Source organism: Tamandua tetradactyla, chromosome 2, assembly GCF_023851605.1.
Source record: "Tamandua tetradactyla isolate mTamTet1 chromosome 2, mTamTet1.pri, whole genome shotgun sequence".
Lineage (NCBI taxonomy): Eukaryota > Metazoa > Chordata > Mammalia > Pilosa > Myrmecophagidae > Tamandua > Tamandua tetradactyla.
Window position 1 is genome coordinate 212,482,063 of NC_135328.1, and position 17,542 is coordinate 212,499,604.

The following is a 17,542-nucleotide window of genomic DNA, read 5'->3' on the forward strand; positions in this document are numbered from 1 at the left end:
TGGATGAGCACATTTGAGACCTTCTTAAGGGCACTTGGGAGGGGAAATATCAGTTGTACCTTGAAGAGACAAAGTGGCCTCAATTTGGGACTATTCAGTGTAGATGTCAAAAGGCGGGGTGGTACAGAAGGGCAGCAGGTTTGGAGAGGTGGAGTAGCAGTCTATAGAATCAGAAATACAAATTGTGACATCTGAGCAACAAAAGAGGTCCTCCAGGAGTGACTCTTAGGCATACCTATAGGTAGGCTAAGCTTCTCCACTGCCTACATAAGCTTCTACAAGTGTAAGCCTCAAGATGAAGGGCTTGGTCCATCGAGTTGAGGGTCCCTAATGTTTGACACTGTATCATGGGTTTCCCCGATGGTAAAGTTTAAAAGTTCCATATTTTTTCTCCCATCCCTCAAGGGACTTTGCCAACATATTTGTTTATCTGCTTAATATACTCTGGGATGTATCCAGGCATTATGTTAAGCTATACAGGATTAAAGACCCTCATTCTTATTCTGGGCTCCCTGTGTTTGGATTGTTTGAATGATTTATCCAGACAGGTTGAGTTAGATTATGTGCTACAGAAAATGTAGGCTCTGGACAAAGTAAACCTTGCTTCCTTTGACCTCAAAGAGTGTATGAAGTTCTAAAATATAGACAATGTCTTCCTTACCATTGTGTCCTGAATTACCTCAATCCTGACCTGATCAGCTTCATTCTTTTTTCTAAATACAAGATTCAAAATCCAGAAATAATAATCACTCGACTAAAGGTGGGTGCTATAAGAACTTACAATCTAGGCCACTGTTCTCATAGCATTTTCTAAATGAGATCATACAATAATTGCTCTCATGTTTCTGGCTTAATTTGCCTCACCAAATGTCCCACAGGTTCATTCACATCATTGCATGCGTCAAAACTTCATTGCTTTTTGTAGCAGCACAATATTCGATCGTATGCATACCCCATATTCGCCAATCTACTTCTCAGTCAGTGGATCCCTTCAGCCAACTGTATTCACTAGGCATCATGTATAATGTCCAAAGTCAACAGTCCATCATCATCTCAATTTTAGGTAATTTCATTGTTCTCCAAAGACAACCAAAAAACACACCCTCACCAAATAGGAAATCTAAACCTCCCCTAAACTCTCATCCCTCACCCCATTATTTGCCCCTGCTGTTGCTGTGGTAGTGCTGATGTTTTTCTGTTAAACCATAGCCCATAGTATGAAAGAGTAGTTTTCCCCATACTTTGTACTCTTTGTACAAGAATCATACCTTTGAAGTTAGTTCATGTAAGGACGCTTCTATATTTGCAGTGTTAATCAGTGGGACACATGGGTTTATACAACCCTTTTCAATCATGTTCACCTTCAATATGGTAATATGACTTATAGACCCACTAGAGAACTGCTTTCACTTCTCTCTTTTCCCTTACATTGGAGTTCAACTTCGTTAGTGAACTGTTCACCCATCTCTAGCTTCTATGTATCTCTACGTCCCCTGTATTCTGATTATACCTTTACCATGGTCATAAAAGAAGAGTCATAGAGTATCCATCCTTTTGTGTTTGAATTATTTCACTCAGCCTTATGTCCTCAAGGCTCATCCATCTTGTCATGTGCTTCAAGATGTCATTTCGCTTTACTGTCGCTTAATATTCCATCATATATATATATGTGATGGAATATATATATATATATATATATACCATATTTTTGTTAATCTGCTTGTGTGTTTACAGGCATTTGGTTTGTTCCCATCTTTTGGCAGTAGCGAATACTGTTGCTATGAACATCAGTGTGCAAATGCCTATTTGTGTCACTGCTTTCAGTTCTGTGTATACATTAAGCAGTGCTATTGCCAGGCCATAGGGCAAATGGATAGTTTCCTAAGGAACTGCCAAACTATCTTCCATAGTGGCTGTACCATTACACATTCCCATGAACAGTGCTTAAGTGTCCCAATTTCTCCACATCCTCTCCAACATTTGTTGTTTCTTCTTTGCGATGTACAGCTGAGGGGATGGGGTGCAGTTCAGGCAAGCCTTGGAGCACAGGAGCAGGGTGCAGAGTGGGGGAATAGCGGTAGGGCGACTCGGGAGGCAATGTGGATGCACAGGGCCTGGTGTGCAGGTAGGATGTAGCTGGACGTATGGAGCACAGGTGGTGGGTATCAGGGTGTAGGGTAGGGGGCACAGTGGTCAGGGTACAAGGGGGTCAGGGTGCAGGTATGTCCTTGTGGAGGGGGAGGGGTCCATGGGGCCGGGATGCAGATGTGCCAGTGTGTAGAGGCAAGGCACAGGTCATGGGGATTGCGGGATGTGGGTCAGGTGCGGGTGATTTTGGACGGGTGGGGTCCTGGCATGGCTGTGCAGGTGTGGTCGGGTGGGAATGTGTTGGAGCAGGTGTGTGTGCGTGTATAGGGCAGGGCTATGCAGCACAGATGTGTAAGTGATTACCTGCAAGGTGTGGGAGTAGGGTGCTTGTGCCAGGGGTTGGGGCAAGGGTGCACATGTGTGGGCAGGGGTTTGGGGTACAGGGGTCAAGAGGTCAGTTCAGGAATGCATGGGCACCCCACGGCAGGGAGGATGTGGCTGTGTGGGTGCACGGGTCTGGGGGTTGGGTCTGGGGGGGGTGGGTCCCTGGTGTGTACATATGCAGCACTCAGGAGTAGTGTGCCAGGGTTGCGTCTGCATGGGCTGGGGGTCAGTGTGGTCCTAATGTGCAGGTCAGCAGTTGCCCAGAGCTGGGGTGTTTGAGAGGGGTGCCCCAGTGCATGTGCCCAAATCTGGGAGGGCCAAAAACTAATGTACCCACGCGGTGTTCAGGGGTGGGGGCAGGGTTGCATAACTATATGGGCTGAGGGCAGGTGTAGCTTGTGCATGAAGGTAAGTGCTTGCAGCCTTGAAGCACTGGCGACTGCCTGAAGGGGACAGGGAGGGGGAGGTGGGCATCAGGTTCTGGGTGCCAGTGGGTGAGTCTCAGGAGGGGCGGGGTGAGTCTGTGCACTTTGGGGTGGAAGTGGGTGGGGCCGGGGCAGGTGCACGCACACAGAGTGGGGTTGGGGTGTGGGGCTTGGATGCATGGGGGAGGGTCAGATGGGGGCACTTGGAGCGCAGTGGGGGGTGGATGATGGCATTCAGGTGTGGGATGAATAGCAGGGCGTGGGGCAGGGGTGGTGCGTGTGAGGGTAGGTGTTCAAGGAAAACGGCTTGGCTTGCTTCCTAGTCCCAGTTTCCCTGCCCATGCACGCCTGAGGGCTCCGCAATTCTGTTTCGAAAGGGGTGCATTACACTATTTGTACTACCTGAACAGTGTCTGGTCCTCTGTTTCTCAGCTCTTCAGCTTTTGCAACCAGGGCCTGCCTATGTGGTGTAGAAGACCCTCCTAGATCACTTACATCCTGGAATCGCCATCTCAGTCTCTTTCCTGTCCATTCTCTAGCTGTTCCTTAGAGCAGGGGTGAATGCAACCTGCCCTGTTCTGCCATCTTCCTGGAACTCCATACTGTTTTGACCTCTGTAACTTTATAATATGCTTTAAGATCAGGTAATGTGAGACCTCCCACTTCATTTTTCTGTCTCAATATATTTTTAGCTATTTGGGCACCCTGCCCTTCCAAATAAATTTGGGTATTGGCTTTTCTATTTCTGCAAAGTAAGTTGCTGGTATTTTAATTGCCAATGCATTGAATCTATAAATCAATTTGGATAGAATTGACGTCTTAACTATATTTAGTCTTCCAATCCCTGTATGCCCTTCCATTTATTTAGGTCTTCCATGATTTCTTTTTGAGCAATTTCTTGTAGTTTTATGTGTACAGGTATCTTGTGTCCTTAGTTCAATTTATTCCTAAATATCTGATTTTTTGGTTGCTATTGTAAATGGAACTTTTTTCTTGATTTCCTCCTCAGATTGCTCATTACTAGTGGTTCTGATTTGAATCTGTGGTGTACCCCAGAAAAATCCATGTCCTTTAATCCTCATCAATATTGCTGGCTGGGAGCTTTTTTTTTTTTAAACTTTTTATTGTATAATATAACATATATACAAAGCAAAGAAAGAAAAAGCAATAGTTTTCAAAGCATTCTTTAGCAAGTAGTTTTAGAACAGATCCCAGTGTGTCATGGGCTACGATATGATCCTCTCAGTTTTTCCTTCTAGCTGCTCCAGAATATAGGAACTTAGAAGGCACAAATATTTTTTTCTCATCACAATCAACTTTTTTCCTCTTTTTTTGGAAAAATAACATATATACAAAAAAGCAATAAATTTCAAAGCACAGCGCCACAATTAGCTGTAGGACATATTTCTGAGTTTGGCGTGGGTTACAATTACACAATTTTAGATTTTTACTTCTAGCTGGCCTAAGGTACTGGAGACTAAAAGAAATATTAATTTAATGACTTAGCAATTATATTCATTGGTTAAATCCTACTTTCTCTGAATAACTCCACCATTGCCTTTGAACATTCTATCCCTCTCTTTAGGGGTGTTTGGGCTATGCCCATTCTAACTTTTTCATGTTGGATCTGTCAATAATATGGGGTAGGGAGATGGAACTAGCTGATGTTCTGGAGAGACTGGCCCCACTAGCTTTCAGGACTTATGTGGTCTGAGACCCATCTGGAGGTTGTAGGTTTCTGGAAAGTTACCCTAGTGCACAGAACCCTTGTGGAATTTTATATATTCCCCTGGGTGTGCTTTAGAATTGGCTTGAATTGTCCTGGTTGGTGGTTGGCAGGTCATAAAAGGTAGCAGTATCTAACTGAAACTTGCTTAAGAGTGACCTTCAGAGTAGCCTCTCGACTCTATTTGAACTCTCTCTGCCACTGATACTTTATTTGTTACACTACTTTTCCTCCTTTTGGTCAGGATGGAATTGTTGATCCCATGGAGCCAGGGCCAGACTCATCCCTGGGAGTCAGCTCCTACATTGCCAGGGAGACTTTCCCCCCTGGATGTCATGTACCACATAGAGGGGAAGGCAATGATTTCACTTTCAGATTGGGTTTAGAGAGAGAGAGAGTGAGACCACATCTGAGCAACAAAAGAGGTCCTCCAGAAGTAACTCTTAGGCATACGTGTAAGTAAGCTAAGCTTCTCCACTACCAACATAAGTTTCTACAAGAGTAAGCCTCAAGATCAAGGGCTTGGTGTATTGATTTGGGTGTTCCTAAAGCTTGACACAGTATCAGGGGATTCCCTGATGTTATAGTTTAATAGTTCCATATTTCATCTGGGTGGGAGCTTTTTGATTATCTATGGAGATGTGATCCACCCAACTGTGGGTGTGAACTTTTGATTCGATGGTTTCCATGGAGATATGTCTCCACCCATTCAAGGTGGGGCTGCTTACTGGAGCTCTTTAAGAGGAAACAATTTTGGAAAAAGCTTTAACACCGCAAGAGCACACACAACCAGAGACCTTTGGAGATGAAGAAGTAAAATGCCCTCAAAGGAGCTTCATGAAGAATCCTGGAGAGAAAGCTATAGACATTGCCATTTACATTATTTGCTTTTCCAGTTGAGAGAGAAACCCTGGACGTTATTGGCCCTCTTGAACCAAGGTATCTTTCTCTGGGATGCCTTAGATTGGGCATTTCTATAGGCTTCCTTTAATTTGGACATTATCACAGTCTTAGAACATGTAAACTTGCTACTTTATAAATTCCCCCTTTTAAAAGTCATTCTGTTTCTGGTATTCCAGCAGCTTGCACACTAGAACACTAGTGTATAGAGACATTAATGATTTTTGCATGTTGATATTGTATCCTGCTACTTTGCTGTACTCATTTATTAGCTGCAGTACATTTGCTAAAGCTTTTTTCAGACTTTTGACAGAATATCATGTCATCTGAAAACAGTGAGAGTTTTACTTTTTCCTTTCCAATTTGGATACCTTTTATTTCTTTTACTTGTCTAATTGTTCTGGCTGGAACTTCCAGCACAATGTTGAATAACAATGGTAATGGTGGGCATCCTTGTCTTGTCCCTGATCTTAGAAGGAAAGCTTTCAGTCTTTCCCCACTGAGGATGATGTTAACTACGGGGTTTTCATATATTCCCTTGATCATTTTGAAGAAATTCTCTTCTATTCCTATCCTTTGTAGTGTTTTCATCAAAAAAGGATGTCAAATTTTATTAAATGCCTTTTCTGCATCAATTGAGATGAACATGATTTTCTGCTTTGATTTATTGATATGGTATATTACATTAATTGATCTTCTTGTTTTCAACCAGCCTTGCATACCTGGAATAAATTCCACTTGGTCATGGTGTATAATTTTTCTACTGTACCGCTGGATTCAATTTTCAAGCATTTTGTTGTAGATTTTGTATCTATATTCATTAAAGTGATTGGGCTGTAATTTTCTTTTCTTGTAGTATCTTTGCCTGCCTCTGGTGTTAGGGTGATGTTGGCTTTGTAGAATGTGTTAGGTTGCTTTCCCTCCTCTTCAATTTTATTGAAAAATTTGAGCAGGATTGGTACTAACTCTTTCTTGAATGCTTGGTGGAACTCACATGTGAAGCCATTGGTCCTGGACTTTTCTTTTTTGGGAGCTTCTTGATGATTGATTCAGTCTCTTTAGTTGTGATTGACTTGCTGAGGTCATGTGCTTCTTCTTGAGTCAATGCTGGTTGTTTTTCTAGGAAGTTATCCATTTCATCTACGTTGTCTAGTTTATTAGATACAGTTACTCGTAGTATCCTCTCATTACTCCTTTACTTCTGTAGTGTTATGGTTATGTCCCCTCCCCTATTTATGATTTCATTTATTCGCATCCTCTCACTCTATCTTTTTTATTTTTTTGTCACCCTAGCTAAGAGGCCCCAAATTTATTGATTTTCTCAAAGAACCAACTTCTGTTTTTTTTTTGTTTTGTTTTCTCTATTGTTTTCAGATTCTCAATTTCATTTATTTCTGCTCTAATCTTTATTTCTTTTTGTCTCATTGCTTTCACATTGTTTTGCTGTACTTTACTACTTCCAGGTGAACTGTTAATTCCTCGAGTTTTGCTCTTTGTCCTTTTTCATCACAGACATTTAGGGCATTAAATTTCACCAAATTTACTGCATCTCATAATTTTCTATACGTTGTGTTTTCATTTTCATTTGCCTCGTAATTTTCTATATGTTGTGTTTTCATTTTCATTTGCCTCGAGATACTCATTGATTTATCTTGTAATTTCTTCCTTGACACACTTGTTTTTTAAGAGTGTGTTGTTTATTGTGTGGATACCTCAAAACAGAGCTAATTAACTTTAATTATTAAGAGAGTGGAGCAGGGGAAATTAAATGGTATATATCCTAATCCCTATCATTGTATGTTGATTTTGTGGTTTAATCACTCTGGAATATCATTTGAAATTTAAATCATTGCTTTTGGCAGTGAGCAGGCATTTATACTGATTAGGTTAAATCTTTTAATAGTCTTGGCAATTAGTAAAATATATGTTTTCAGAATTACAGTGCACAGACGGGCTATTCATAAAATGGGAATTGGGTCACGCTTTGTAACATGGGCTTAACCTTGCCATTGTTGACATTTGGGGTTAAACAATTCTTTGTCTAGGACTGCCCTGTACATTGTAGGACATTTAGCGGCATCGCTGGCCTCTACCCATTAGAGACCACAATCACCCTTCTCCCCCAGTTGTGACAACCAATCTAATGCCATACATTGCCGGATGTCCCCTGGGGATCAAAGTTGCCTCTAGTCAAAAGCTTCTGCTCCCTAAACACAGGAGAACATAGGAGACAAACATAGGAGAAATGTTCAAGTTAAATAGATTCAGTTTGTGGAATATGTGTCTATTAATATTTAAAAGTGTACCTTAACTAATGCAGTGTTTTAAACTCTTATCTTAGATTTCTTAGATTTGAAGTCTTACAACATCTTTATAAATGCTATCTAATAATGAAAAAAATTACTTCTTACAATGCTAAATGGTATATACATTCAATAGAAAAATTCATCCTTCACCCCTGTACAGTGTATTTATAATTTTAGGCAAGGACTGCTTTATGTAACAAGTATTATTTTATTGAAAAGTAAGAGCAATAGAAACTTACCACTTCAAAAACAAAAAAAAAGAGTGTGTTGTTTAGCCTCAATGTATTTCTGAATTTTCTGGCCCTCTACCTCTTATTGATTTCTAACTTCAATCCATTATGATCCAAGAAAGTGTTTTGTATAAATTCAACCTTTTAAAATTTGTTGAGATGTTCTTTGTGACCATTTATGGTCTATCTTTGAGAGGATCCATGAGCACTTGAGGAAAATGTTTATCCTGTTCTTGTGGGGTGTAATAGTTCTGTACGTCTGTTAAGTCTGACTCCTTTCTCGTATTCAAAATCTATTTCCTTACTGATCCCCTATTTATATATGTGCACCAACTTGCCTTTATTTTCCTTATCAGAAATGTGGGCTCAGGCTGCCCTGACTCAGCATCCCTCAGCATCCAGGCCACTGGGACCGAAGGCCACACTCTCCTCCAATGGAAGCAGCAGTGACATGGGGTGCTCTAACTTTGAGTTATGATACCAACAGCACTTGGACAGAGCTACCCCCACTCTTGATTTTCACTGGCAATTCTGTCTTTTAGGACATCAAACCATTCCTGTGGCTTCAAATGCAGCACCGCGACTCCCCTTCCCATCTCTGGGCTGCAGTCTGAGGAAGGGGCTGCTCATACACTAGCAACGGCCCTTACCTGGTGGTCTGAACCCATGCTGGAGAATGCCAAACATGGCCCTGCACCCACAAGGCCCCTCCTTATCCTCTCCCTGCTGCCCTCTGCCAGGAGCCCTTCTGCAGCATGGTAGGATTCTTCTCCAAAGGCCCCTTTCCTCTCACAAAGGAGGACATAAAAATCACATTGGGAACACAGAACCTCATCCCTCCCTATGTGACAAGGTCTGGAGCATGGATGCCATCCAGTGCATGGAAGGCAGGTATCAAGGGCTTAAAGAGTCCTTTCCATTCACTCAAGCCATTCCCAGCATGAGCCAACTGTCCAGTACCTTCTATGCCCACCAGCCCAGACCAGCCTTGATTCAGTGCAGTACAAATGGGGCTTTGTTATTCAACTTGGCTTCCACCATGATGCAGTCCAGATGTCCAAAAGATGAGGTCCATTTGGCCCCTAAAACAAAGTATTTTTTTTAATGTGGAATAGAAATAGTAAAAAAAAGTTTATAAGCCCACCAATTGGAGTATTTGGCTAAAAGAATTGTGGGCACAGCAGTTTAATTCAAGATAGACAACTATACACTGGGATGTTGGGTATGGGTTCTGAGGCCCAGGGGCTCTGGCTAACCTGCAGTGTGGACATCCCCTTCTAGTACCAGGGTCTCAACTTGTGCACAGCAAAACCTTTTCCTGTTGCAGACAATGGCAAGAAACTTAAGTCCATGGCTCCACTCAGAGTACCATAAGCAAAGGTCGTGCACTGAGCCCTGCAAAACGAACATGAGGGACCCTGCAAAGAGCTTGTTTGAATTGTACAGCCTGCCAGATGCATTATGCCAGAATAGGTTAGCTTTTATAAATTACAAGTTTTCCATTCTAATGCCCTAAAATGTCCAAACGAAGGCATCCAGAGAAAGATAGCTTGGCAAAGAAAATGACCAATGGCATTTGGGTACTGTCTTGTCAGGTGGGAAAGTACATGGTGACATCAGCTAGCTCTACTTTCTGGCTTCTCATTTCAAATGGCTTCCCAGGGTGAGTATTTAATTTCTGCATCTCTAAACATCTCTCTATGTGTCAGTTCTGAAGTTTTCTCCAAAATGTTTTGTTCGTAAAGAACTCCAGTAAGCAATTCCATCTTCGAGGGGTGGAGACACATCTCCATGGAAACCAACTAATCAAAAAACCCCACCCACAACTGGGTGGGTCATATCTCCATGGAAACAATTTAATAAAAATGATCCTACACACTGATACTGTCTCAAACATTAGGCACTCTGAAGTGAATATGCCAAGCCCTTGATCTTGAGAACCTCAGTTCGAGCCTTGTTCTTGTGAACCTCAGTTTTGGAGAGAAGCTGAGCCTACCTATTGTTATGCCTAAGAATCACTTCAAGTGAACCTCTTTTGTTGCTCAGATGTGGCCTTTCTCTTTCTAAGCACAACTCTGCAAGTAAAATCATTATCCTCCCCACTATGTGGGACTTGACATCCAGGGGAGAAAGACTTCCTGGCAACTTGGGATATGAATTCCAGGGCTGAACATGGCCTTGGCACCATGGGATCAAAAATGTCTTCTGGAACAAATAAAGAGAAATAATTGCAACAAAGAATGATATAAGTGGTTGAGAGTGTTCAAATAGAGTTGAGAGGCTATTCTGGAGACTACTCTTATGCAAGCTTCAGCTAGACATTGCTCTTTATTAGGGTTTGACTAACCCCAATCAGAAGCATTCCTGCCAATGCTAAAGAACAGCTACAGCTCTATCTGAGATTCCACAAGAGTTCCATGCACTATAATTATTTTCCAGAAACCTAAACCTCCAGATGGGTTCCTAGGCCAGATATATTCTGAAACTCACAGGGTCCAATCTCTCCAAAACATCAACTAGTTCCATTTCCCTATCCCATATTATCAACATCCCTTTCCAACATGAAAATTTAGAATATGCATAGTCCAAATAGCCCCAAAGTTTGGGAGAAAGAACAAAGGAGAAGGAGGTGGTATAACAGAGAAGATAGGATTTAGCAAATGAGTATGACTACTATATCATATCAATATTTATTTTAACCTCCAGTGTCTTGGAGCAACCAGAAGTTAAAACCTAAAATTGTAAAACTGTAACCTATAGCAAACTCTGAAACATGTTCTATAACTACTTGTTACAATGCTCTTTGAAGTCTCTTGCTTTCTTGTATACAGTCAAAATATCAGCTAAAAAAGAATTCCACCCAACAACATTGAGCAAGAAATAAAAACATGGCTTTTTAAAGGTATACAAAAGATTCAAACTGGCACACTCCACCCTCTGGACCCCTAAAAAAGGCATGTTCATTCCATGTACAAATTACATTTATTCCATTACAGTATCACAAAGCCTTAAATGATTTCAGTAATACAAGTCAGAAACAGTACATAATCTCATCAAAGTCAGCTACAGGCATAGTCTGTCCTAAGGAAAAATTCACTTCTGGCTGCGAACCTGTAAAACTCAGAACAAGTTATGTGCTGACAATATACAAAGGAGGGACATTCATAGGATATATATTCCCATATCCATTGGATGATATTGAAAGGAAAATGGTGGTCAAAGATCTCAAGCAGTTCCTAAACAGCAGGGCAAACTCCATTAGATTTCAAAGACTGAGAGTCATTTATCCTCAGGGCTTTAGAAAGCAGCAGTCCTGTCCTATCCAAGGGCCTATGCAGAAGCCCTGGTCTTTCCAAACACTGGGGTAAGGGTCGCAACCCTGTGGGAAAGTGCAGAGAACACCTTTTTCTCCATTCTACTCTACTCTACCCAAGCATTGGGGCAGCACCTGGGCTCTCTGCTATCTAATGGGGATACACTCAACCCCCTCAGAACAAGGGGGTAGTAGAAAGGCTCTCCCAATCCCAAGGAATGTCCTCTACCTTCTCCAAGGCCTGGGAAACCAAAAGCCTTCATGAACATAGAGGAAGAAGGCCTTCCATCTGCCTTCAGGGCGAGCCCACCATCTTTAAGAGTATGGATATATCCACTTTTCTGGCCAGAGATTTCTTGGCTTCAGATTTTGCATCCATGGTTGTACCTTTGAAGTTAATTTTCATCAATTTGCACCTTATCTGTCAATTTTAGTCCAGACTGGCAGTGGTTCCATTTATATAGATCCTACAACACTCTTGTCAATTTTCCATGCAATACACAGGGATCATAACCATCAGAAAATAGGACATTCCACAGATGTTTTCTGGATAACTCCATCTACAACACTGACTTTTTTTGAAATGGCTGACTGGTTCCATGTTAGGTTAAATACTCATATGGGGCACTATTCTCTGATGTCTCACTTTCTGAAAGCCCAGAATTTTCCAGACCATCAATTTCCATTTAATTTGTACCCAAGTGTCCAGTTCTCAACCTATCATTTTCCTCTCACAAATGACTATAAGCTGCAAGGAACAAACAGGCCACATTTTCCACATTTAGTTTGGAAATTTCCTGAGCTAAGGATCCAAGGCTGTCACCTTGAAATATAAATTTCCATCCAAAAGCAGTACACATTTTAACCAAATTGTCTTCCACTTTTAAGCAAGGGTCAGTTTTCTTCCAGTTTGCAATAACACATGAATCATTTGTCTAAGACCTTGTCAGAAGTATCTTTAGAATCCAAATTTCTACCAAAGCCTCTTCAAAGTATTCTAGGCCTTCTCTATCAAGCTCCTCACAATTCTTCAGGAACCTTCCCTTTAGCATTAAAAAGGTGTTACAATGTGTTTGACACTTACAACTCTCAGCACCCTTATTCTCTGGTACAAAAATCTGTTTTTGATTTGTTAAGGCTGGCAAAGGCATAATACCATTAATGAGTTGGTTTTTACGAAGGGAATTTATTAAGTTGCAAGTTTATAGTTCTAAGATCTTAAAATGTCTAAACTAAGGCATCCAGAGGATAGCTGGACTCAAGAAAGGGCTAATGATATATGATGATGATATATTCATATATAATAAAATAAATATGATATATTCTCTCCTGGCTTCTCATTTCAAATGACTTCCCCAAGGGCATTTTCTTTCTACATCTCCAAAGGTCTCTGAAATGTGTCAGCTTTAAAACTTTTCCTAAAATGTTTCCCTCTTAAAGAACCCCAATATACAATCCTATCTTCAATGGATGGAGACACATCTCTATGGAAATCACCTACTTAAAAGACCCCACCCATAGTTCAGTGAGGTACATTTCCATGGAAACAGCTCAATCAAAAAGGGGGCACATAATACTGTAGGAGCATTAAAGAACATGGCTTTTCTGGGATGCACAACAATTTCAAACCAGTACACAACTTCTTTTTGCAGTGCTCTCAAGCATTGCACATCATGTTCCCAGCCCAAAGTATCACCTTGTGCGTTTTGACCCACTGAACAGCTCCAGAAATAATCAACATGCTCAGAGAGGAAACAAAATTGGCAAAGTGGTAAATGGTGCTGTGAGATCTTGGGACTAAACCTTCTCCTGACACTTTGAGTGTCTTATCATAAATACTTGATGCCATTTGAATCAATCAGTTGCCAGAGAGACTTGAGGTTTAAACTGTGAAAAATAATTCACATGTAATAGAGGACACCACATGGTTTACATGGAGTTTCCCTTTATTTCTCACAAGCTTTAATGTTTCTGACTGGTTTTTACATGCATTCATGCAAGTTCAGGCAAATCTCAGATGAACCTCCCAAGGACAAATCCCCCTGTAGAGACTTTGATTTGTATTTCTGATTCTAAGGGTGCTATTTCACCTCTACACTCTTGTTATCCTTCTGTACCACCCCACCTTTTGACATCTACACTGAATAGTCCCAAACTGAGGCCACTTTGTCTCTTCAAGGTACAACTGATATTTTCCCTTCCAAGTGCCCTTAAGAAGGTCTCAAATGTGCTCATCCACTAGACACGCCTGTGGCAGCGGCACAGGATGAGTTCTGGCCCATAGAAAATCCTGTCGCAACACCGAAAACAGATAGAGTCACCGAGCAAGATGGTGCGGGTCTGCCCCAAGTCCTGCAGCATCGCCTTCAGCCTGGCATGCAGCTCAACAAGTCTTCCCTGGTGGAGGGAACCGTGAGGGCCCTGGTAGGCCTCCAGAGGGACAGGATACAAGCCGAGGGGGAACTGTCTCATGCTTGGGGTGTTCCGTAATAGGTTCTCCAGGACAGGCATGGAGATGGAGTTTCCAAAGAAGCTGAAGGACTTGAGTTGGGAGCAGCTGCCCAGGGCAGGCAGCATGGCATTAAAATGGGCATCTGAGAGCCCACACTCATCTAATTCCAGGACTTGGAGTGTGGCAGACAGTTTCGCCAGCAGAACTTTGAGAGTTTCAGGGCTCATATAGAGCATGAGAACACCACACAGGTCCAGTTTCTTTAGGTGACTGGTGTTCGCGCACAGGGACAGGTGTATCAGGTCGGATTCCTTAAGTTGGCAGCAAGTTACGGAAAGAGCCTCCAGGGGACTCTTCAGGTACCTGGGGAGAGATAGAGAAGTGAGTTCTGGGGAGTAGTGCTAGAGGCTTCAGGGGGTTGAAGAAGGACTCAGACTTCTAGGTGGGAGATGACACATTCCCCCAAGCCCAAGATCATTACACCCAAGTCCAGGGTCATTCTAACTACCTGGTGCTGGTCAACACCCAACATGCCTTCTGGTGAAGATTATAGACCTTTGAGTCTGTCCAATTTCTGGTGGATACCTTTCACTGTCCCTTATTTGTTGCATGTCTGGGTCAAGTTAATAAAATCTCAAGGGCTCCCTTTCCTCATCTGTCAAACAGAAACACTACACCCCTCTTACTTATGGTGAGGATGAATGCAGATAATGTTGGAGCATGCTCAAGAAACCTGATGCAATCTCTCAATGAAGGCTGAACATCAGTGAATTTCAGTATCTGGAGACATAACCACTTCCCCTGAAAGTGGCCTAAATCTGGCTACCTTCCAGCCGCTGCCGGAGCCCCAATATCACTGTGTCAGGTAAGCCATACTGGGAGATAGGCCAAATTTCATTGTGTCTGATGAGACATATTGGGAGATAAACATTTATGCATAAATGGCTATCTTGGGCAATATTTGGTCATATCCACTGGGTCTGCCAAGGTGCTAGGACACACTTCCCTCCCTGTAGCAAGGGCAATCCATTCTTCACTCCTGCTCCCTCACCCTCAATCTGCAAAAGCATGCATTTTCCATTTACTACCTTACTTGGAGCTCAAAGTATTCCTCTGACAGATTAACTTTCTGACTTACAGGAAGTTTAAGACAGCTTTGGAGGAAGAAGCTCAAGCGCACAAGGCCGGGGAGTATAAAGCTTAGTATATTTGGCAGCCCTCAAGATTTACAGCTTGCTTTTCATCAATGCCATCTTTACTTCCCTATTTCCAGACAGCACTTCTCAAGGAAGAATTCCCAAACACACCTGCATTATACCTGAACCCCTGTTCTAGAGTTTCCGAGCACGTTGTCTCTACTCTCCCTTCTCTATCCCAGTATATGCCTCTCCTTTTCTCTAGGTGATTGTGGGGTCTCATGCTTGGGAATATAGTAGCAAAGGAGAAAATGTGTCAGCATCCCAGAGACCCATGTACTTTACATTGCCAGTGGCTGGCACTCTGTTCATATCCCCTGATTGTTTACTGTAACTAAGAAAGTCTTCCTCTCATCTGCAGAGAAACCTGGCTGTCCATCTCACCTGAGCACCTGGTCCAGGCGGCCGTTTAGGATGAAGACACAGTCCAAACGGAGCTCCTGGAGGAGGTTTGGTCTGAGCATCTGTGAGGCATATTGGGAGACTTCCTCAGCTGAGCAACCTCTGGAAGTCATGCAGACTTCTGAGATGACGATTCTGTGCAGATTGACCATCTGCTCCAAGTGAGGGACTGTGGTTCCCAGGACAGGCTGTTGCCAGTTGTAGCTCACCTCCAATTCCTGGATGCAGTGCAGCTGTACCATTTTCAGGTGCTTATTCAAGTTTTGTATTGGCAATCCAGAAACATTCAACTTCCTACAGCAGAGGTGAATAGAACTATGCCTCTGCGTGACCCACTCCATGAGGTAGGTGAGATGTTCATCCAGAGCGCCGTTCTTGAAGTAAAGGTCTATGACCACCTCCAGGGGGGCCAACCTGGAATGGTCCAAGTTATGTCTCTCAGGCATGGGCTGGGCTGCCCCTGGCTCCATCAGTGAGAACACCTGGGTTCTGGCCCTTCCTCCGGACCATAAGGCCCAGAAGTCCTGATCCACATTCTCCCGTAATTCCAGCACCTTCAATTTCCATCTCCTAAGGGGGAAACAGGGGATTTGGTAAGATGCTTCCACATCCACTCAGAATAAGACCATTAGCCCCAGAATCTGGGCAAGGAGCAGACTTGTGATCTGCATTTTATCCCATGTCCCAGTTACCAGCTCATCTCCCCACTTTGCTGCTCTCTGCCTGACATTTCTCTATTGCCCTTTCTCCTGGAATTCTTCCTGGTCCTCTTACCAGGAAGGGGAAGGGTGTGTACAGATTCCTTCAGTCACCTCTGCATCTTAATCAGTCCTGAGCATCTGGAGCCCCTTCCCTGAGCAAGTCCAGCCATGGCTTCAGGGTGGCCCTAGCTTCCTCATGACACGATCAGAGCCTCTGGCTTATACTTTGGGTGACCACTATACTCCCTGACACCAGCCATCTCTTGCTCTGACTCATGGTGCCCTCTTAGGCTCTTTGGCTGACACTTACCTGGGGCGAACCTTGTGGGCGAGCAGGCCATCGAGTCCTTCAAGAGCAGCTTGTAGGATCTCCTGGCGAGTCTTCTGTATCCTCATCAAGGCCCCCAGCGGGAGGCAAGGGAAGGGCCAGGCCTGCACCATCGCCTTCAGCGTCTGGCTGTGTCTCCCAGCAAAGGCTGCCAGGAACAATGGTGGGAAGAGCTCTGTGGGCAGCTCATCCAGAGCTGCGACGGCCAAGGCCTCGTCCCTCAGCAAGCTCCAACCCGCCTGCTCCACAAGTCTGGGTGGGGACCAGGACTTCCTCATCCTGCTGAATCTGCTCCCAAAGGAATCCTGAGGAAACATTCAAGGAACAAGGCATCCTTCTCAGGCTGAGTTCAGGCAAACCCATCTTCCCCAACCCTTCAGAGGAACTACCCAGGGCAAAAGTCATTGGGATGGTAGGAGAGTCCTCAGTTTACCCCAATACCCTTCTAAATTCAGTGAGCAAAGAACAGCACTGCAGCATCGGGCTTGCAAGACAACCATCAGCCTGAAACCATCTCCACCCACTGGTCCATCGCATTGTATTCCCATTGGGAAATCAGCACCCTTTAGCCTGAACCTTGACCGCCCACTCTACTTAGGGAATGGTGTCTTATCAGCACTCAAGGACCTAAAGCCATGGCACTGGGAGCATCATGTGGTTATGTTCTCAGATCCCCAAAATTGCCCAGCTGCTGGACTCCTCTAAAATGGGTGCCATTATTTTTCATTTTCAAAATTTTCAATGAGAATCCATAACAGCAGTAGAAAAGTAGTATAACGCACATGGAAGATAGAGATGAAAGTAGAATTAGTAAATTCACATAACCATAAAATGTGTGAAACATATTTAAAATGCTATGAAATAAAATTTCAGCAGGCTAGGTAATTTTTATTTAAAAAATGTTTCTTGTTTAAGAAATCAATACTTTCAACAAGCAAAGCACAAATTAAAATGTTTGGGATTAATACAAAACTACCTTTAGAGGCAAAATCCTGAATGCGTTCATCTGTAAAGAAAAAGGAGCCCCCTTTGCCACTGTGTTGGGCCCAGCAGGCTGGGAGCAGGGTTGAGGACAGGGAAGATGGTCCCAT

General features: G+C 43.1%; 1 protein-coding gene across 1 annotated transcript; it reads right to left on the reverse strand.

The window, feature by feature from the left end:
- Positions 1-13,322: 13,322 nt before the first annotated feature.
- Positions 13,323-15,968, reverse strand: LOC143664513 (melanoma antigen preferentially expressed in tumors-like). Its single transcript, XM_077138067.1, has 2 exons — positions 15,405-15,968; positions 13,323-14,187 (listed from the first exon to the last, which is right to left on the reverse strand). Exons 1-2 carry the CDS (start codon positions 15,890-15,892, stop codon positions 13,611-13,613), a joined length of 1,065 nt encoding a protein of 354 aa, XP_076994182.1. The 5' UTR covers positions 15,893-15,968; the 3' UTR covers positions 13,323-13,610.
- Positions 15,969-17,542: the final 1,574 nt, after the last annotated feature.